The 22,353-nt window shown below is 42.9% G+C and overlaps 1 protein-coding gene across 1 annotated transcript in view; it reads left to right on the top strand.

The window, feature by feature from the left end:
- The first annotated feature begins 3,602 nt into the window (after window positions 1-3,602).
- Window positions 3,603-22,353, top strand: part of PER3 (period circadian regulator 3) — a 50,066-nt gene continuing 31,315 nt past the window's right edge. The window contains 10 exon segments of the mRNA XM_063105693.1: window positions 3,603-3,607; window positions 4,542-4,937; window positions 5,035-5,205; window positions 5,304-5,586; window positions 5,634-5,773; window positions 6,224-6,376; window positions 6,883-6,905; window positions 7,269-7,388; window positions 17,379-17,516; window positions 20,034-20,112. Coding sequence (XP_062961763.1) covers window positions 3,603-3,607; window positions 4,542-4,937; window positions 5,035-5,205; window positions 5,304-5,586; window positions 5,634-5,773; window positions 6,224-6,376; window positions 6,883-6,905; window positions 7,269-7,388; window positions 17,379-17,516; window positions 20,034-20,112 — 1,508 coding nt within the window.

The raw sequence follows: 22,353 nt of genomic DNA on the forward strand, positions 1-22,353 counted from the left end.
AGAGGGGTGAAATTAATGGTCAGTTGGCGTGTGGTTCTGTGAATAGCTCCAAGGTCAAGGGAAAGAGATGCTAGAAAGTCACAGTGTGCTCGACAGAAGAGTACAAAGCAACCACGCAAGGAGCATGGCCCAAAGCAGATTTTATACAGTTAGCAAATAAATGTGCTGTGATCAGATCCTTCCCTCTGCCTTGTTTAGAAATGACTCTTTCAGTCACACGGGCAAGCTTAGTAGCCCTTCCTTACATGGAAAACTTGTATACACAAACAAATGCCTATCTAGGGATCACAAATCATTTGAGCATCTTTTAAAAAGCTTAGATAAGTAACCTTCAGGCCCTAATTAGAATATTAAGTTTAAGCTATAGAAATTATAATTTCAGGCTGGCTCATTAGCTCAATTGATTAGAGCATGGTCTTGGCAACACCAGGGTTAAGGGTTAGGATACCCATACTGGCTACCACCAAAAAAAGAAAAAAAATTATAATTTATTCCAGATTATAGTACACACTTTCACTGACTTACATTATTATATGATACTCTTAAGTAAGCATGCTGTGTCTATTTTTGACATGTGAAATGGACATATGTTTTGTTACAGATGTGGGCAATAGGGATTAGCGTTGTGGTTATCATCATCATCATCATCATTGGTGAGTTAACCTGTTCTAAACTCATTGGAAAAGTCTCATATGTTCACAGATGGTTGCATGTATAAGAACTCAAAATAAAAGTTCCCTCAGAAATGGTAGTCTATTCCAAGAGTTTTAATTTTCTTTAGTAAATGTTTTAAACACTTGAGTTTTGTATAATTAAAGTCTGAGATTTTTGATATAAACATTAATCCTTTGAGGTTAGAGAAAATTTATTCATTTCCACTGACTAATCAGTTTTTCTCTCTAAATATATTTTCATTATATATTTCCTTTTATGTAGTGTAGTGATTAAAAGTGCGGACCACCCAGGATCCATCTAGGCTCTGCTACCATCAAGCTGTGTTGCCTTTGGGCAAATAATTTAATATCTCTGGACCTCAGTTTCCTCATCTGTAAAATGGGGATAATAATACTAATCTAACTTGTTTGTTTGTTATGAGGACAAAAGTGCTTAGGATGGTGCCTGGCATATAATAATAAAAATAATAGTTATTTAAATAAATTATACACACACACACACACACATATCTATTACTGTTATTAATGTATAATATTGGATCAATTCATTGCCAGTTTTAGCCCAGTATATGGGAACTATTTAGAGAAACATATCTTCCTTTCATTGATAGTTTGATGTTAGTGGGTGTTTCCTTTTGACAAGAACATCTGGTTACTTGGCTTCTTCCTTTTGACGCTAGTCTCCTTTAGCCCTCTATAGAATGTAGAGAAGCCACTGGTAAGGAATCAGCCAAACTGAATTTCGATATTCATGTTTACACTGCAGCCTTTGATGTTCATTCTGGATTTGCACAAGAGACTAAACTGCTGTTTTCCCTGTTTTTTTTTTTTGTATCTCCCCTGTATATTAGTATGGAATATCTCTCCGTGAAGAACCAGTGAAACTCAAGCCTGCTGTTCAAGAAGCCTCTTTAAGACTTTTGACTCAGAACCTGCTATATTATCAAGCTTACTTACTGTTCTATCTAAAATGATTATTTTTTGTTAGTTAATGTAAATTTCGATTTCTAGGAAATGTGCCTTTGTTTTTGAAAATGCACTCCAAACCAGAAGTGTGGCCAGCCCCACCTACATTTTGCACAGTCCCTTTACAGATTTACAGAGGACTTCGTAAGTTCCAGAATGCTATAATCTAGATGTAAGGTCACTAATTAATTGCCATTGATTCTATTTAAGGGAATTTGTTCCAAGTTAGCTCTCCTTGTCATATGGCTTTATCTTCAGAATCACAATTTAAACCTTTGTGTAATCAGATTTCCAACTTGTGCCTTACAGAAAGAACACTACTGCCTAACACAAATCTGTGACAGGCTGTGCCTTGTTTTGATATTTTCTAATTCCCTATAAGAGAACCCTTTACTTTTTGTAAGCACTACTGACCCTTTTGCTGTATTTAAAATAAGATGCTGGTAAAGAGTTTTAGCTCTTACATTAGATATGACGATGTTTACTTTCTTTTTATTGTTATGTACTTGCTAAAAATATTATTTTAATCAGAAATAATCCTTTAAAATGTTTTTATAGAACTGTGGGCTGTGACCAAAGTTTCTATTTTGCCAAAAAGTTAAATACACATAAAATGTCCTTACATCTATTCCTGACATATATTCAGAAAAGTGCCAAATGGAACTCAAAGTGCCCTTCAGAAGTACAGTTGTAATATTGTGTGTGATCCTGACAGGCCTTTCTTGCCTTTGAAATGCTATAGATGGTGTGACTCCCCTTCTGATTCAGAGTTTTCACGGGGGTTGAGCCAGACTCTGATCATCTCATACCTATAGACAAGAAGTTTCACCCAGCAGTTTGCAGATTATCAGCAGTGGACTCCAGTATGTTTCTAATAATTATGTGAACAACAATTTTATAGCCTTCAGATAAGACCATCTGTGAACCTGATCATTATCTGGCCCAGTTCTTACAGACTGTAGGTTTTTGGAGTTTGTCTCCTATGTTTATTCATATTCCACTTCCTTAATCAGTCTTTAAATTATGCTTGCAATTAGGCATTGCTCACGGGGGGATGACTCTTTTCACAGAGGATAGCTAACCAGAGACACCTTCTTTCTTCAATGTCATAAACTGTTCAGGATACTGCTTTGGAAATAGCTGTTGTCATCTGAGAGACTTGTGTATGTGAAACTTTGACCATCAGGGTGTGTGGCTAAAGACAGGAGTTCAGGTATGAATGAAAACAAGCAAGAACGCACTGAGGTACAAACAGGCTCTGTGGCCCATTGTTACTAGAATGTTCTAAAATTCTTGTTCACATGCTAGTATGACTTACAAAGCAACACAGCTGAGGTGCACCAAGACACGGGTTCCATTTCTTTAATATTGTTCCCCTAACATCACTGAAATGATTTAATGTTGAAAACATGCCTTGCAATATGGGCAACTGTAAGAAGAAAGCAGCTGTCAGTGTTGGGACATTAGCCCACTCTCAGCACAGGGTCACTGGCCAGTTCTGACTCTGCAACCTTGGTGCTCTCTCCTTGGCCCCACTGCTCAGTCCCATGTAACCCACTGGCTCCTGCATTAACCCAGGAATACCTCGCTTGTATCTGTGCATTTAGCTGGGAACTTTCCCACTAAAATGACCCGAATAAAGTGTTTATAAACATGATTCTGGCACCTGTGTTCCTTATCGAAAAATAGCTGCGCCTGGTCCGAATCCTAAAAATGGCATTCCTTGCTTCTCCCCCTCTCCCTTATAAACCCCCAAACTACACTTTCTCCTCTTTCTCACCAATGATCTCCCATCATATTGTTTTCTGGTACCCAGTGTCCGTTCCCAAGTGAGTAGAAGCAAACCACTACTCTGTGAAAAGTGCTTTTCAGTATAAGAGATGAGTAGGGAATTGGCTTTCACATGATTAGCAAAATGTTCAGAATTTGGCTTTTCAGTTTCTTAAGCATGGTCTTTCGAAAATGGTGTACAGAGCTAACCGCGTACATGGCAGACTAGGTAGCTGCCTGCAGGAGGCATGTGATAGATAAATTTGGATGGGTGAAGGACTTTAAACATGTGGCTCCTATTTTCATTCTCTGTATTATCTCACCCCTTGAATACACCCCAAGGAAACAATATAATATGGGTGGAAGTAGACTTTTGCTTATGTTTACCATACGTAATTCCAAATCCCTTTCCCTAACTACAAACCCTGCCACGATCTGGCCCTTCCTAACTTTCTGACCTCCTCTCACACCAGGCAAAGTGTGCTGCCTTTGCGCTTCTCAGCAACAAACTCGCCGGCTTCAGGGCCTCTGCAGGTGCACTTCCCGCCTCCTCTGCACTCAGGTTGCCACTCTTGTTTTCTACACAGCGCTCGATGCATCGGCGATTAGTTCATGGAGTCGTTCCTACGTTTTATCTCAATGAAATGGAAACTCCCCTAGTGGCAGGGACTTTCGTCCACTGTTCTATCCCCGGGAACTGCAATCATCCCTGTCCGGATGTGCACGCAGCAAGTATTTGCAAGACACTTTCGGAGTAGAGAGATCCCATAGAGAGTGTCACGTGGAAAAATAAAGTGGAATCTCCCGTCCATGACAGGGACAATCGCCCGCTTCACTCTCCCCTCTCCTTTATGTACAACTCCTTTCCTTCGTCCACAAACACTGGTTATTTTCGGCGTAGCAGGCGGCAGGAGCTCTGCATGCCCCTTCCCTTGCGGATGACCGGAGATCCGACCTGAGACACGGTGTCTTCTGCATACACTTGTCTTCCTCCAGTTGCAAAATGAATCCTTAACTTCGGGAAGACCGGGGAAGTGTTTAAGTTCCACCGTCCACACTTCCTTTCTGGGCATCGGGCTGGGTTTACCCGGGCGCTACGCGGCCCAGCTCCTGCGGGTCCCCCGCAATCAGCTACAGAGTCGGCGGGAAAGAGAGCAAGAAGGCTGGGCGAGACAAGGACGCCTGCCCGCCCCTCCCCAGGCTTCTCCCCGACTCCCCTGGAGCAGCCGGGAGTCCCCCGCGACCACCCCGGGGGCCCCCTCTAGCCTCCGGCCCTGACCGCCTTACGTGGACGCGGCGCCGGCCCGGCCCGCCCCGGCGCCCGCCCCCTCGTGACAGACAGCTCCAGCGCCCTATCGCTGCCGCGCTAGCTCCAGCGACCCCTCCCCGGCGCCGTGCAGGGTGCTGGGCACTGGACTCCTACGGCCGAGGCTCGAGCCTCCCCAGGGCCACCCGGCCCCCTGCCCAGCGCCGGCCTTCCGGGATTGGCCTAGCGCGGTCCTCCTCCTCCCCCGCGCACTACGTAACGTGCTCTGGGGCCTTCGCCCCCTCCTCCCCACCCCTGCGGTTACGTAACCCGGGCGCCCCGCTCCGGTCCCGCCCCCGGGCCAATGGGGGCCCGCAGAGTCGGCCGCGGAGGCCAATCGCGAGGCCCGGGGGCGGGGCTGGTCACGCGGCGCGTGGGGGGCGTGGCGCCGGCGGCCGCCCTGCACGTGGCGGGCCCTGAGACTGCCTGCGGCGCGGACCGGCGGGGCGGGGGCGGCTGCACGCGGGCCACGCGCATTGGCAGCGGCCGGTGAGGGCTCGTCGGGGTGGGGGCTTCGGGGCCGCGCGCGGCCGGGGGCGCCCGAGCCTTGCCCTCCTCCGGGAATCCCGGCTCGTGGCGCTTTCGAGGCGCCCCTTGTTGGGTGCACGCCGACGTCCCCGAACCGACGGCGGGAAAGTTGGAGGGAGGGCGCGGACCCCCCGAGGGCCGCGCAGCCGGGGAGCCCGGGCCGGCCTGGTGTCCGGCGTCGAGCTGCCTGTGTCACTTGTCGCCTTTGTCTCCTTCCCGCAGGCTGGACTCTGGGAGTGCAGAGATCTCACAGCTTTCGTGGAAATGCTGGCGGGAAAGGGTGCCCTGGATGAGGGGCTCCGTGATCGCCGGTTTGCGGAGACTGGTCACTCTGACGCGACGGCGTGGACCAAAAGGGAAGCCGCTCCTGCCGCTGATCGCAGTGACAGGAGCAGGCGGCGGACCGAGGGCTGCCTGCGCGCGGGGTGGACCCCCGGGAGGACCTGGAGGGACCTCAGGCTGGTGGCCACCGGGTCGCGAGGGAGGAAGCTGAGGACGTGGGGAGCCCCAAGTACCAGCCGCAGGGCAAGTATGTGGGGGGCGGCCTCAGGCGATGTCCAGCTTCATTTCCACACCCGATGGATGCAGGGTGGTTCTTCCCTGAGGCAGGAAGAGGGCATGGAGGACTTGAATCCTGCATGTCCAGGAGAGAGTGGAGGGGGAGACTCGGGCCATTTAGGATGAAATAAATGATGTGGGATACGGAAGGAAATTACCAAAGAGAAGCAGAAGCAGCCAGATAGTACTTAACAACCGGAGCTGAGGTGGGAATGAGAAAGACCGGGAAACATTTGACACTCACCAGTTTCTCTGCCTCGGTTCCCTTCCTGTAAGAAAAGGGATAATAAAGCTGTGAACTGTGTAAGCAGATGTCCCCCAGTACTTAGACTGACACGCACTTTGCAGTCCATAAATGTTGGCTGTTGTTAACATTGACTGTGTGAATTTATCTTTTTTTTTTTTTTTAATCATCTTCCAGCAAACAGCAAGATAGAAACAGAGTTTCTGAAGAACTTATGATGGTTGTCCAAGAAATGAAAAAATACTTCCCATCAGAGAGACACAGTAAACCGAGCACTCTAGATGCCCTCAACTATGCCCTTCGCTGTGTCCACAGCGTGCAAGGTGAACAGCTGGAGAGAAAATTCGTGCGAGTACTCGCAGGAGGCAGCCAGCGGAGTAGTCAGTGGGGTTTTAGTCAGAAATGCTTTGAGCCTTTTATGGTGCTTTATGTAAGATGAGCAAATCTTTAATTAGTGTCTTCATTTTTGAACTTAGGAAGACCAGGAGAACCTTATTTGTGTAGTAGTTCAGTAACTCAATATTTTGCTGGTTTGTTACAAGAGCATAGAGTTTAGCATAAACATATTTTGAAGGCTGTTTGAAGGAACATTGTCTTCTATGGATATTAGGGGAAAATACATTTCACTAAACGCAGTTACCTTTCCCTGACGTGCATAATTTTAAAATGTACTCATGACATATGAGGGTACTTCCAAAAATTTGTGGAAAAATGGACTTAAAAGATATGAATCTTTCCATGAACTTTTTGAAGACCCTCTGAATCAGAAATTTACCAAATTAAAAACGAACAATTGTAAGCACTTTTTCCTTTTTCTCTCTGCATTTCTTCCCCAGGGATTTCATAAAGTCATATTCTCTTTAAGCACAAACCTCTGTGCTTTCATATATGATATATCGTTCCTGAATACTGGGGTAATGTTTTTGCCCTAAAAACTGTGTGTGTGTGTGTCTAGAATTTTGGGTTTCAGTAACTTGTTTTAGTACCTTAGATGTATCTTGCTCCTTGAGACCTAGAACAATGCAGAATTCATAAAAGTCAGAATCCTAAGTTTATACAATTATCAATATTTTAGATGAAAGGCAGAAAATGATCTGGTTTTGAGGAAAGCCCACTAAGGTGTCTCATAGTGACAAAAATGATTTTCTAAAGATTCTGTTGTCGTTGGACTATGTTTATTTCCCTGTGTCTCTTAGCATAAGAGTGAGTTTTTCCAGATGCACCTCAGGAGCACCTCAGGCAGATGTGACCGTGTACAGTTTTGAGGAGCTGGCCTCTATTGCTTCAGAACACAGTTCCAAAAACACAGTAAGAATTCATGAATTTTGCCTTATCAACCTGGGTGATTTTTCAAAAGGGCCTTCTCTAGATGTAGATTTTCAAAAATATTAGCTGAAAGTTTCAGTAACCACAATTTGAGGTAAACAAAGGAGAAAACTGCTAAAGAGACATTGGGTAGTTTCTCCTGCCCTTGCCAGAGAAAACATCTGAAAACAGAAGCAGCACGTTTTGTGTTTTGTAGAGTGGTTTCACTCTCACTGGTTTTGAGGCGCCTTTATCTCCTTAGCGTCCCTGAGTTGTCTTGAATTAAGAGGAAAAAAATAATGCTGTAGAGTAATTCCCTGCATCTTATTTTAATCTCCGAATTAATTTCTATTTATAGCATTCTTAGTTCCAATACCTACTACTCTTGGATTTTACTTATTTATTTTTAAAAATTTTTCAATATACACAATAGTTGATTTTCATGTCCCTTTACTAATTCCTCCTTTCCCTCTCTCCCTCCCTTTCTTCTCCCCCCATCAACCTCACATCTGTTCACTTGTCTTAACAAGTTCAAGTAATTCTTGTGATTATTGTGTCTTCTTACCCTCCCCCTCCCTGTTTGTTTGTTTGTATATTTATTTATTTATTTTGATTAGCTCCCACAAGTATTTCTCTCTCTGTGCCTGGCTTATTTCACTTAATATGATTTTCTGTAAGTACATCCATGTTGCTGCGAATGGTAGTATTTCATTTTTTTGTAAAGCAGAGTAGAATTCCATTGTGTAGATACACCACAGCTTCCTTATCCACTCATCTGATGATGGACGTTTAGGCCGATTCCAACCTTGGCTATTGTAAATAGTGCTGCAATAAACATGGGAGCGCAGGTATCCCTTCGACATGATGATTTCCATTCCTCTGGGTATATTCCCAGCAGTGGAATAGCTGGGTCATATGGTAGATCTATCTGTAGTTGTTTGAGGAACCTCCTCATTTTCCCTAAAGGCTGCACCATTTGCAGTCCCACCAACACTGTAGGAGGGCTCCTTTTTCTCGGCATCCTCACCAGCATTTGTCATTCTGTCTTTTGGATATTAGCCATCCTAACTGGAGTGAGATGGTATCTCAAAGTGATTTTGATTTGAATTTCCCGAATGCTGAGTGATGTTGGGTATCTTTTCATGTGTCTGTGTAACAACTGGATTTTATAGAACAGGTGAGTTGAGATACTGTCATCTTTTGTAAAATTTTGGAAGAGACCTTTAGTATATCTTTCTTGAAGCTCTTGTCAGAATAATTAAGCTTCAAGTTTTATTAATGTGGTGGAGATTACTTACTTTTATGTTTAGACTTCAATATAATTGTAACCTTAAGATTTTGTAATATTGGAACATGAGCTATTCCTAGTATATTATAATAGTGCTTATTTTACTAACTGGCGTGTACATAGTACTATAGTAGGTGCTGTGGAGATTAAAAAAAAAAAAATTTAAGAAAACATTTGCCCCTCAAGATCTTTAAAATAAAGCTAGAGAGGAAAACATACTGATGCTAGCAAACACAGACTGTTGCTGATCCTAAATAAATTATATTTATGTCTGGTGGAAGAAATTAGAGCAGCGATTCTTATGTAATGAGGTTTGTCGAGGACCACCTCTTGAAGAAGGTCAATCTTGAGCTTGGTCTTAAAGCATAGAATTCTGCGCTGGTGAAGAGAAGACAGGCCCTCCAGGTGTAAGGAGGCACAGTTTGCAAAGGGCAAGGAATCGGAAGTGTATGTACCATATGTATGTCTAGTCTGCACAGACAGAATGAGCTGGTATATTTTATTGGTATACAAATCAAACCTTCAGAAGGTGAAATGCAGGTGTTATGACAATAATTAAGAAGCATGTTGGAGAAAATTATTTGGGGAGTCTTGCCGCTTCTTTTTCCAATTATAGACCTTTGCCGCATGTTTTGGGATATTTTTACAGAAGCTCTAGCAAACATGCCTGTCATGCTTGCTTTCATCTAGGTCTCTCATCTCTTCTTTGCCCATCTTTCAAAACTATTGATTTCATTTCTCTTCCTCTTTCCTAAATACACATTTTCAACCTTTAATTGTCCATATTTGTTTCTCTGCTTTCATTAATTATTTATTCATTCCATAAACATTTATTCAGAGGAGCTGTCATAGATGCCAGACACGGCTATGACAGGATAGTCATGCAGTGTTGTTTGCCCACTCTTTCCCATTTCCCCACAGGTGTTTTTTCCTTCAGCATTGCTGTGTCTTTTCAACCTTTTCATCTTTGCTGATTACTGATGGCTATGATATTTCCCTTCTGCAGAAGAACTTAATATGCCCTGAAATTGTTGTCTGTTGGACCTCAGAATTTAGTTATGCCTTGCAGATATGATGTGCATCTACAAAAGCCCAAAAGGAGTTTCTTGCTAACTAATCTGTGTGCCAGGATACCAGACTATTCTTTTAACCTCTATTAACTTCGCCTCAGACCCTTGGCTAGAAACTGCTAATTTCCCCATTCCAAGTAATGTATTTATGAATAATAGAACTAAAAAAAGGGCCTGGGTGTACCCATGGGGCATGCTTTTATTTGTGGAGGATTTTGCAGCCAACCTTATAATGGTCAACCTTTGATAGTTGAAAAATGAAGGGCCATTGTGGGCTAGAAATTTTAATGGTACCTTGGTTGCCCCGTAATCAGTCAAAAAGTCAACATTAGTTCACTCCTCTTAATCTACATCATGTGTTAAAGAGGACATTGCTAGAAGGCATTGACCCTTCTGGATCGGTATCATTTGTTAGGTTTTTGTTTTGTTTTGTTTTCCATTTATTGGAGTAAATATAAATGAGGCAATAATTTAAAAATTATCCCTCATGATAGGCTCTGTAGCATATTCTGTTGCAAAGCCTATGGTAACACACAGACTTCTTTAAGTTTTCCTGCTAAAGTTGTGCTAGATAGTAGAGTTGCTCTAGATTGCCCACTGGACAAACGGAAAAAATCTGTGCAGTTGCTGACACTACTTATTACACAAATAATACATCGGGTGTAATAAAGACTCAGTTGCAGGGGATTAACAAATGGTTAAAAAGGTCAAGACTCTTCATCTGGCCTAATCTTTAATCTGTTTGATTTTGGTTGTTTGCTTCATGAGGACCTTTAGCATACTAAGGAGCATACGCCAGAATCTTGGTATTATATTATCCTCCCGACAGTCAAAATAGTAGTCTCGCTGGTGTGCTGTATTCTCTCAAAAGTTTTAAATGCTTGCATGCAGCCATCTGTGGGATATCAAATGTTCTGTCTTCTAATGGAATGACAAAAAGTCAAAGAAATACATGACCAGGAGGACACTGTAGCATGTTAATGACATGTTGAGACTGGAAACCTGAAATGATGGTAACTGAGAGTGGCACTCGTGTCCTAAGTTTTGGCCACATTCTCACCTAGGCGAGAACCTGACAAAAAGGGGGGAATTATTAAACAGAATTATGGGAGCCCGTTGTTTTGGACTGAGCTCCTTCGCTAGTACCTGACAGATAAGACCAAACCAAAATGGAGTCTCTCACATTAAGTGCCACATAATCAAACCAAAATTTTAAGAAAGCAGATCTCAAAACAGACTAGTTTTTCCTCTCCTGACAGTAGGAGATTCCAGCATAATAAGGAAGTGTCCTCTGTTTTAAACCTTATGAAAAAGTAACGATGCTAATTAGTTTTTTTCTATCGTTCTGTTTCCCTGATCCCACCTTATATGACCCACTGTTCTGCTATTTCTCAGTGAAATTTGAGACCAAGTAAGTCCATTTACAGTGATGACACAGAGTGATGTCAGTGCCTAAAGTTTTGGTCAGTCTCTCAAAACTGAGCAGTTGACCAAGAGGAGGGAATTGTTAATTTAAGTTTGACCTAAAGATTTCTTCAGACATAGTGAACTGTAACCTAACTTGATGTGTAAACAGACTAACCTATTCTTGTAACCCAACTTGATGTGCAAGCAGACTGTGACCTACTCCTGTAACAAGTAGCTGAGTCTCAGCCAGTCACGCAGCCGGCTGTCCTGCACCTCATGTCCCTTTTTCTGTCTGTAAATCTCAACAAACCACGTGGCAATGGTGTAGGCTCTCTGAATCTGTTCTGACTCTAGGTAGGGGCTGCCCAATTCGCAAATCATTTTTATTCATTTTTTTTCTTTTCTTGCCTAAATTAAACTCAGTTAAGAAAAAAATACATATGTATGATGTGCATCATTTTCTCCTCATATCGTACTTTTGCCTTATAAATCTCAAGGATTCAAACTCTTACTGAGAGCAGTTGGTTAATTTCATAGCTTTTCTAGACTGTGCCCATGTTACGTCCTTCGATCCCCATAGAACATTAAGAGGACAGAGGAAGCCATGTACTCAGCTGTTGTCAGCCTCTGGTCTTGCATTAGAACATGTTTCCGTTTAACATTTGCTGTATGAACCTCTCAGAAGGATCTGAGCACTTGTTGGGAAAATAGAATAGTTTGATCAGGCCTCCTTGCCTTAGGTCTGGTTGGGTTGGAGGTGGTGCGGCACATTCTTTGTAAATAAGTTGTGTGTGGGTGGAGTTAGTGCCTACGCATTGCGCCATGGCTTGGTTGGAGTTGAGTGCCTCGGGCGTCCGCCCATGGACCCATGCTCTTAAACCTATGGCTCCAAGGACATTTTGGCTGGTTACCTAACTCATAGACCTGTGGGGGGGGGGGTCTGGTGACCCAGCCTGGCATGTGAAGAGTCTGATGACCCAGCCTGGACAACGGGCTTGAGGGGTCTGTGAGCTCCAGACCCAGCCCTAGCTCAACAATTGGCCCAGTCGGCAGGAATTATGGGCAGGTAAAAGAGCTCAACAGCACTATTTCTTCAGAACACACTTCCAAAAACAAGAAGCATTCACGCATTCACAGCCTAGGCGTTGAAATGCATCTTGGGCTCACATCTACCATCTGAGATCACAGCCTGGCTCACGTTATTGCAGGACATCTCATGATCACAGTTGGAGCTCAGGTGCTGGGTGTGATGGAGAGACAGTGTGAGCCAGTTTACATTACAGCAGAGGCCATGTTCTGATTCTTCCTGTGATCCTTTTCTTAGACGTGCAAAGACCTGGACTTATGCAGTATTTTGGTTCTTTAGGATTCTTACTATTTATGCTACCTGCAGTGTATATTTTTTAAACACCTCACAGTTTTCTTTGGTTCCTATACCTGAGGACTTTTCATTCCAGGGAACAAATACCCAAAGAATATATCCTGGGAAATACAAATAGTCAACAAACGCTTGAGAGAAGGTTCAGCCCCCTCATTTGCCCCAAAGATAGGCAGATTTAAACATTTCCAGACTGCCACCTCATACATTAATAAAACTGATGCAAAAATCAATAAAATGAATGCAAATCACTGGCATGAGGGTGGGAGAAAACACTATTATTGATGCCTCTGTTAGTTGGTAAAATCTTCTGTATATTAGTTTATGAATACATGATGTGAGTCATAAAATGACCATATTATTTACCTTGAGATACAACTTTTCAAAATTTTCCAGGGGAAGAAAAAGAAAGTTACATATCATATACTAAAAGCTGAAATAGTCTCAATTCCTAATTTTTGAAAGATGTCCAGACTTACAGTGGAACAGAATATCCCCACCAAAATCATTATGTCAATTGGATCATTACATTGAGGTTTGAAATAATAAATATGGGCAGTTATAGAAATGTGGAAAGAACTATGGGAAGTAATAAGGGAAAGAAAGATATGAGTCAGACTCTGTCACTGTTTTACCTGTGGGATACTGTTATAAGACAGAAGCTCTCAGAAATACTGGAATGTCACTGGATCTCACACTAAGGGAGAAGAGTCCTATTGTAATCAAGAGGACCTCTCTCTTTTTTAAAAAAAGATTTGTCATTTGGTAATAGGGCAACATTGTTTGCCTGAGGAAGAGCTGCTCTAGGAGGGAGAGACTGACAGTCTGTCCTTGTTTCCAGCAGCGTCACAGTATGAACACGTGCCAGTGAAATCCTTTTTCTGCAGGATCCAGTAAGTAAAGGGGCTTGTGGAGGCCGGAAAGGGTGGATCGTGCTCTGATTTTATCTAGTGTTTATTTTGACTCTTTTGTATTCAGCTGGGTTCTGTTGTGGCTACAAAACAAGACTTGGTCCTTGCCACAAGGAGTTTGTATTTCAATTGAGAAGAAACTTACTCATGAAAAAATTAGATGGTCTTGCAATAGGAGAAAAGACTGGAAGATAATTCTTGACCCCTGGCAGCATATAAGAACAACAGCTGTGAAGTCCACTTTAAAATGACCATTGTTTGGGGCTCTTTATCGTTTGCTTTTTGTTTTTCAGTCACATTTAAATTAACTTTTGAAATTTTTAATAGTTTTAAAGAAAGCAAGATATTTCCACTTATGAGAAGGGTTAGAAAGGTCCAGAGAAAGTGAACTAGAAGAAAATAGACCAAAATTTTAACAGTAGTTGATTTCAGGTAGGATTTACTAGTGATTTTTTTTTTTCTCTTCCAAATTTACTGCAATATGTTGACGTTACTTTTACAATAAAAAGAAAAATATTTTACATGACATTATGATTGCCAGTATTAGTACTGAAGTGACTAAATGTTCTAAGTATTTAAAGAAGAGAGAGATCCTTGGAAGGGATTAGTCAGATATCCAGGGGCTGGGGGCCTGTTGCTGACAGTATTTGCATGCCTGGGGAGGGATGACCTGAGGAGAGGTGAGTAGGTGGGACAGCCAGCCGGTGTGGGTTCACTGGGTCATTCGCAAGTGCGTTGTTTATGATCTTAAAACACTGCCGCACACCAGTAAGTGTTGTGTTTTTTTTAGGTTAATTAACACTTTGGAGTCTTTTCTCTGAACCAGGCAGTGTTAACGGGCTGGCATCAGAACAAACTTCTTGTCCTCATGTACCTTAAATCCTGTGAGGAGGAGACGAATAATAAACAAATGTCTAGATATACCGTTTGTCGGCTGGCTGTAAGCTCTGTGTAGACAGTAAAGCAGATTGCTGCTGTATTGGGGTGATCAAAGAACTATTCTTTAAAGAGGCCTAATTGGAGCCAGAGACCCGAAGGAGGTGAGGGGTGAGCCACACCAGGGTCCGAGGGACAGGAAGTATCTGAGGAAGCGTGTTGCAGGCAGAGGGAACAGCGAGTGCGAAGGCCCTGGGTGGAGCCCGTCAGGCCCACGGTGGGCAGAACAGGGAGCTGGGGCTGCTGGAGAGGGAGGGAGGGAGGAAGGAAGAAGACTAGCGAGCAGGACCAAACCATGGGGAGCTTTGACTACTGAGTGAATCATTGTGTTCAGGTTTGTCACTTATTTCCAGTACTTTCTCTTTGGGGAATGTTCAAACATAACCCACAAGTAGACAAAACAGCATAATGAGCCCATATGTTCTTATCACCCAGCTTTACTGACTTCCACCCCTGGCCAATCTGGTGTCACCTGTTTCACCACCAGGAATTCCTCAACTCCCCTTCCCAAGTTATTTTGAAGCAAATCTCAGATCTCATATCGTTTCCTCCATCACTATTCCAGAATGTAATTCTGAAAGGTAAAGTTCTCATTAATGTTTGTGATGCTCAAATAGTCCTGTCTTTGGCCAGTGGGAACCGCTTTGAGTTGGCTCCTGTGCCCTCGAGAGCGTTCCCCTGAGGTCTTCAGCAGCTTCCTCAGTTTCAGGCACGAGATGTCCCAGACTCGACTTTGACATTTCTTACCCCAGGCTTGGAGTCAGTCATTTCCCTAAGGGTCCCTGGTCCTTTGTGGTGGGAAATGGCATTAATTAATATTTGTAGACCAGATCTGGATGGTAGGCATGGGTTGTCATTGCTTCTGGGAATTTTCATTGTTTAAGAAGGAAACATCATTTATACTATAGAAGGGTGTGTAAGATCCGTGTGTAAGATCCGTGCACCATGCACAAATCCCACAGACTGGGACGGCTTACTTCACAAAGACCATGAGACTGAGACCGATGCAATCAAGCAAGAGGGACTTTATTCCAGCATGCTGGGGTAACCTTGTCTCCTGGACAGAAGCGACCCCTAGTTTACAATACAAGCATCTTTTATTCAGTTTTTCTGAACAGATCTTTATGACAAGATGAGTTGTTGGTTATCTGTGGCACCTTTAGATTTATGGGTAGACTTTAGCAGGCTGGTACCCTGATAGATTTGTGGCACCTGTAGATTTACAGGTGGGCTTTAGCAGGCTGGTACCCCGATAAGGAACAGCACATTTCTCAATCGTTTATCTTCCATGGAGTCTGGCCAGGTGGCCTTTTGATAAGGAACTAATCAGTTCCTGGAACCGGGTGTGGGTCATTCCCTTCCTTGAAATGTTCAGTGTGCTCGGGCCTGACCTTTGTATGGCCCCTTAGAAGCTGCTTTACTTAGGCACTTGTTACAAAACTGCGTACATTAAAGTTATATTTTTCTACAATTCCCTTACAATTTCCTATGTTTCCTACAGGTGGCATTGGCTGCTGTGTTGAAGATACTGTGGGGGGGGGGGGGCGCGAGGGGAGGCAGGGGCTGGAAGGCTGTGAGGGCAGTGCAGTGAGGGGTGCTGGGGCCCGGACCAGGCTGTGGTGGCGGAGGCAGAAGCATTCGGATATTCTGGATATTTTCCTAAGAGAGAGTTATCAGAATTGACTAATGTATTTGATGTGGGGTGTGAAATTAAAAGAGGAGTCAAGGAGGACACCAGGGTTTCTGGCTAGAGTTATCATTTATTGAGGTAGAAGAAAGTGTAGGAGAAGAGAGAGGGGAGGGACAGAACGTGGTGCTTATTAGCTTTAGACACACTAAGGTCAAGGTGTCTGTTAGAAGTCTGAGTGGAGACTCTGTGAGGGAAGGTGTCCAGGTTAGATGCAGATATTTAGGTCATCAGTGTATAAACGGTATTTAGAATCCCTGGACTGGAAGAGCCTGGAAAAATCCATTCAGAGAAGTAAGAGGGAACCAGAAAATAGAAGCGTAGACGTTTGCAGGCAGTGTCGAGGGAAAGCTGTCTTCCCAGAGCTTCTCTCTTCTCAGTGTGGTAGAGACAAGGTCCTCAGTAGAAGGTGGAGACATAGGAAGAGGTCCTGGAGTTGGAGGAGAGGAGGTGCGGGGTGGGGAGGAGGAGCACAGGTGGGCTAGAGCATCTCCAGGCAGTGCCCGAGACCCCTTGGAGTCAGTAGTCATGCATTTAAATGCTGGTAGGAGAGTACAGGCATGATTGGTAGAAACGGGAGTATAAGTCAATCTTGGGCATTTTGCTTTAAGGGGTAGTGGCATCTCCAAGTAGAAATGTCCTCTGGGCAGCTGGAGTGAAAATCATCTTCATAGTTGCCAAGCAGAGCTTCCCCCTGCAGCTGCTGTGTGAGAGTTAGAAGAAGGCGCCCAGCTGCACCAGGGGCCAGGGCTTGCCAAGCTGTATTTTAGCTCCTACTTTTTCTTTCTTCCTCAGCCAGGCATCTTTGCACAGCGCTTAAGCACGTGCAGGGACCCTGCATCAGCCAAGCTAGGAGCTGAATCTGTGAAACTAAAGTAGTTCTTTTGAGAGTCTAGGAAGGGACAACTGAGAATTGGCTTTGGGGGCATGATCGCAGGGGACCCAGTTTTCTGTTCTGTGGCACTTGATGTAGGTCGCCACGTGAGACAAGACGGTTAAGCCTGTTCCTCTTCACAGCACAAGTGGAAACGTCAGAGTGGGAACTTGGGGCATGGAAGTCAAGGGAAAAGTCATGGAATAACTTGTTCTGTTTGCATACTCCTGGTAGTCTAAGCCAGTTCTCCATAAAACCTCTTATTTATTGAGTAAAGAAAGAGTATAATTGTCCTTGGGTATTGAAACTTTAAACTAATGTCTCCCTTTTTATGAAAACAAATATGTTTAAACAGTTTAGATTTGGATGTGTCTCTCCCGGAAATTACTAATAAAACATTTTTCGCAGCCTCGTTTCAGAGTAGGCTAATTGAATGCCTCGGGACCAGCACTAATCATCTTTAATCTCTTCAGCAGAGGTGAAGACAGAGTCAGAGAAGTGTTGCTCCCCATTTCAGATCATCCCCTGTTTGATTCACGTACATGGCTCTGCCCAGCCAGAACCAGAGCCCTGCTGTCTCGCACTGGTTGGGAAGATTCACTCTGGTTACGAAGGTAACTCAGGAGGGTCTACTGTTAGATAAAAAGTAGAAATGACAGCAATCAGATGGGAGCATGGGAAAGCCTGTTTACTGCAGTCACAGAACAGAAAAGATTGCTTGAGTCTCCAACTTGGTCCCTAAACTCTTGAGGCATTTTAGCTGGTTTTTACTGGTGTCTCTGTTCTCTGACCTTGCCTTCTTGGGCAGGCATCTCCTTCACAGATAGCATGACCTAATGGTCTCAGCATAGGACTGGGCGACAGACACACAGTCTTCTAGTCCTTTCTCTACTGATGACCCATTGTGCGGCCTTTTGTTTCTGTCTTGGGTGAAATACGAGCACTGAAATTGTTTCACAAAGAGGCCACAAGGATGAATTTATGTTTTTGGAGTGTTTTGAAATTCCCTGAGTAAAAATCATAGTTTATATCTATACAGAACTACATTTCTAAACTCATGTATCAATACATAGGCAGTTTCTAGGTATTACTTGAAGTTACAATCAGCTCTGATGTAATGTGGCATATGCTTTTGTGCACATTACCATTGTACGCAAAAATCACACAATAAAAACCACAGGCCTAATCGGAAACATGGGATCAGGAGCACAGCACTCAAAAACTTAAATGCACATTAAAAAAAGACAAGAATCTAATAAAAATGATTAACACAGTTTTACACATGATAAATGATTAAGAAATACACAAACACTACAATAAATAAGGCTCACAGCACGGGGTGAACTGAGGTGGAAGGTAGGTGTTTGAGGTGTGTGCGTGTTTTTGTGTATTTCGAAGTGGCTCCGTTCAACTGGATGCTGCTTCTGCATCATATAAGGCTTCTTGCAGGTGAAATCGTGTATAAGCAAATGCAATGTTCATATTGTGCTCAGATCGTTGCCTAATATGTCACTCACTCCATTTTCAGTTAGCATTACAACACACTGACCATAGTTTTATTATTACACAAATAAAGAATGTCAGTGTAGTAACATGTAAATGTTACTAAGTAATATTTCAAATCCTTTTGTTTAGTTATGTACAACCACTAAATATGACTAAACTTTTCTTTTTTAAAAAATTTTTATTGAATCAAAATTGATTATAAATATTTTTGGGGTTCAACATTGAGATAATGTTGATCAAATCAATATTACTAGCATATATATTGTTAAAATTTTAATTATTCTTTATACCCCTGTCCAATCCCACCCCATCCCCCATCCTCTCCCCCTCCCCCCTCTAATCACCCTAGATTTCTCCTCTCCCTCTGAAAAGAATAATGGTTACTCTGTTGATTTGCTGCCCAAATGATCTGTCCAATGCTGAGAGGCGTGATCAGGTCCCCCAATACTATCATAGAGCAGATGTCTCTTCCGTCACTGGTGACTCTCCTTGTGTCAACTCACTCCAGTGGTTGGTGGACCATCTGTGTGGTGGTTGTGGCATCTAGCAGCCTTCACAGCAGCCATGGTTATTGTGGTGGCTGTGGTGGGCCACCCACATGAAGATGTTTTTGGCCTGCTCCATGGTGCTGGCATTGTGCCTGGTTGTGGAGAGTGTCCAATCCCTGATTCCATGCCCCAGATCCCTGAGTGGGTCCCAATGTGCTGGCACAGTGTGCCTGGTTGTGGGAGGAGGGTCCAGTCCCCAGCTCCTTACCCTGGGTTCCTAGGCACGCCCCAAGGCACTGGCACAGTGTGCCAGGTTGTGGGAGGGGGTTTTGGTCCCGTTCTCCATGCCTCAGGTCCATGCAGGTCCCAAGGCACTGGTGTGGTGTGCCTGGTGATAGGAGGGGGATCCGGTCCCCTTCTCCATGCCCCAGGTCCCAGGGCAGGCCCCGAGATGCTGGTACAGTATGCCTGGTTGTGGGAGGGGGATCCGGTCCCCTTCTACACTCCTTGGGTCCCCAGTCGGGACTTGAGGTGCTGGCGAGGTGTGCCTGGTTGTGGGAGGGAGGTTTGGTCCCCTTCTCCATGCCTTGGGCCCCTGGGTGGGCCCTGATGCACTCTCCTGGCATGCCTCGTTGTGGGAGGGTGTGTCCAGTCCCGACTCCTTATCCTGGGTCCCTGGGCAGGCCCCGAGGCACTGGCGTGGTAAGCCTGGTTGTGGGAGGGGTGTCAGGTCCCCTTCTCTATGCCCCAGGTCTCTGGGCGGGCCCTGAGGTGCTGGCATGGTGTGCCTGGTTGTGGGAGGGGCGTCTGGTCCCTTTCTTCATGCCCTGGGGACTAAACTTTTTAGTTACTGCAATTTTTACCTTTAGATTATTTGTTAAAACTAGCTATTCAGTGTGGACAAACTATCTCTCTGTTTAAAATTAACTTTAGTAGGCATCACAATTTGACATAATTAAAATGTAGTTAATAATGAAAATTATCATTTAGCTGTAGCTTTTGCATCCAGGCCCCTAAGTGAGATTCCTACCATTTGATACAGAGATTTTGTTCCCTTTTTAATACGTTAAGTGGTTAGTGACATGGATGATTAGTTAGGTACTTGCCTTTAAATGGGTTTTTCTATTTTTTTCATAGCTCCTCGAATCCCAGTGGATAAAAGGATTTTTACCACAATACACACCCCAGGGTATGTTTTTCTTGAAGTAGATGAAAGGTGAGTACTTCTTGAAACCTAAAAGAAATTTGTTTCTCAAAATAAGTAAAAATATGAAAAAACTTACATTATGTTTGCATACTTCTACACTATATAATTGGAGTCTCCATTTGCCTATTTGATTTTTGTTAGTTATGTTGAAATTTATTTGTGTTGTCTAAACTTTTAATATAAATATCTTGCATTTATTTCTTCTAAAATTGATTTACAAGTTACTATATTTGATTTCACAACAGTGTGCTTTGGGTAGATCAGGGATTATTACTCCATCTTATAGAAGAGGACAGTGAACCTGGGGACCAATTTGCCTGGAATGTGTATAGTTGTACTCAAACTGAGTCCAAGACCCTGGTCTTCCAGCACCTATTCCACTGTTATTTCCATTCAACAAATGCTTCTCAAATCAGTTTATGATGAAATTTTGATTAGTCTGAAGTGGGGGGAGAAAAGGACAAAATTTTTTTTGTAAAACTAAACTTATTTAAAGAATTGTTTTTTATTTTGAGCTTTAGCCTTTCCTACTGTTTTTGGTATTAAAACAGTCTTTGTTAAGTGAAACTAGACTCCTTCCTCTTGCCATATACCAAAATAACTCAGAATGGATTAAAGACTTAAATATAAAACTTGAAATATAAAACTAAGAAGAAAACATAGGGGAAACACTTCAAGAAGTAGAACTGGGCAAAGACTTTATGAGTAAGACCTCAAAAGCACAGGCAACAACAACAGAAAATAAACAAATGGGATTATGTCAAACTAAAAAGCTTCTGCACAGCAAAGAAAACAACCAACAGAGTGAAACGACAACCTACAGAGTGGGAGAAGTTATTTGCAAACTACGCATTCAACAAGGGATTAATATCCAGAATATACAAGGAACTCAAACAACTTAATAGTAAAAAATAAATAAGTAATCCAATTAAAAAATGGGCAGAGGAGCTGTATAGGTATTTCTCAAAAGAAAACATATAAATGGCCAACAGGTGTATGAAAAATTGCTCAACATCATTAATCATCAGAGAAATGCAAATCAAAACTACATTGAGATATCATCTCACCCCAGTTACAACGGGTCTTATCAAAAAGACAGAGAATAACAAATGCTGGCGAGGGTGCAGAAAAAGGGGAACCCTCCTACACTGTTGATGGGACTGTAAATTAGAACCTCCCTTATGGGAAACAGTATGGAGATTTCTCACACAACTACAGATAGAACTACCACATGATCCAGTAATCTCCGGATATATATCCAGAGGAATGGACATCATCACGTTGAAGAAATAAATACCTGCACTCCCATGTTTATCACAGCTCTATTTACAATAGCCAAGACGTGGAACCACCGTAAATGTCCATGGACAGACAATGGGATGAATGAAATGTGGTATATATACTCAGCCCTAAAAAAGAATGGAATTTGGCCATTCACAGCAGTATGGATGAGCTTGGAGAAAATTATGTTAACAAGCCAGGCACAGAGAGAGAAATACCACATGTCCTCACTCATAAGTGGGACCAGAGAAAGAGGAGGGGAGAAAAGTGGAGGAGAAGAGAGAGAGAAAACAGCAACAATAATAATAAATTCAACTTCAGAAGGGGAGAACAGAACTAGTAGAGGCAGGAAAGGGGGAGGTCAGGGGGCTAGTGAGAAATTGGTTAATGGACACAAAACAGCTAGTTAGGAAAAGTCAGTTCTCTTGGTGTACAGTCAAGCTAGGCATCTACAATCAAGGTTAATTTACTGCATGTTGTCAGATGGCTAGAAGAGGGGATCAGATGTCCTCGTCACAAATAAATGATTAAGTTTTGTAATGATGCATATGCTAATTATCCTGACTAGATCATCACACATAGTATACAGGTATTGATATTCAATTCTACCCCAGAAATACGTATAATCAATTAAGTTTCAATTATAAAAAGAGTCTTTTACTTAAAGTATAGTGATAGTAGTTATTGCTTATTGCTTTTTTTTTAATATCTTTATTTGGAAAAAGTAGACATTGGTATCACCACATTAGTATCCCCCATTTTTCCCCACACTTATTTTTAAATTTTATTTATTCATGAAATTTGAAAATCTGGGATCCAGTGCACCCTACCACACATTAAGCATAAAGCAAAAATGTCAAAAATCCAGGCACAGTTACAATAAGTATTAATTTTGATTTTAAAACAATCTTAATATCTGAAAATGGGTTTATTTAATAATAGTTACCCTGAAACCAAACAGTAGTTGGT

Source organism: Cynocephalus volans, chromosome 8, assembly GCF_027409185.1.
Source record: "Cynocephalus volans isolate mCynVol1 chromosome 8, mCynVol1.pri, whole genome shotgun sequence".
In the NCBI taxonomy this organism is placed as follows: Eukaryota; Metazoa; Chordata; class Mammalia; order Dermoptera; family Cynocephalidae; genus Cynocephalus; species Cynocephalus volans.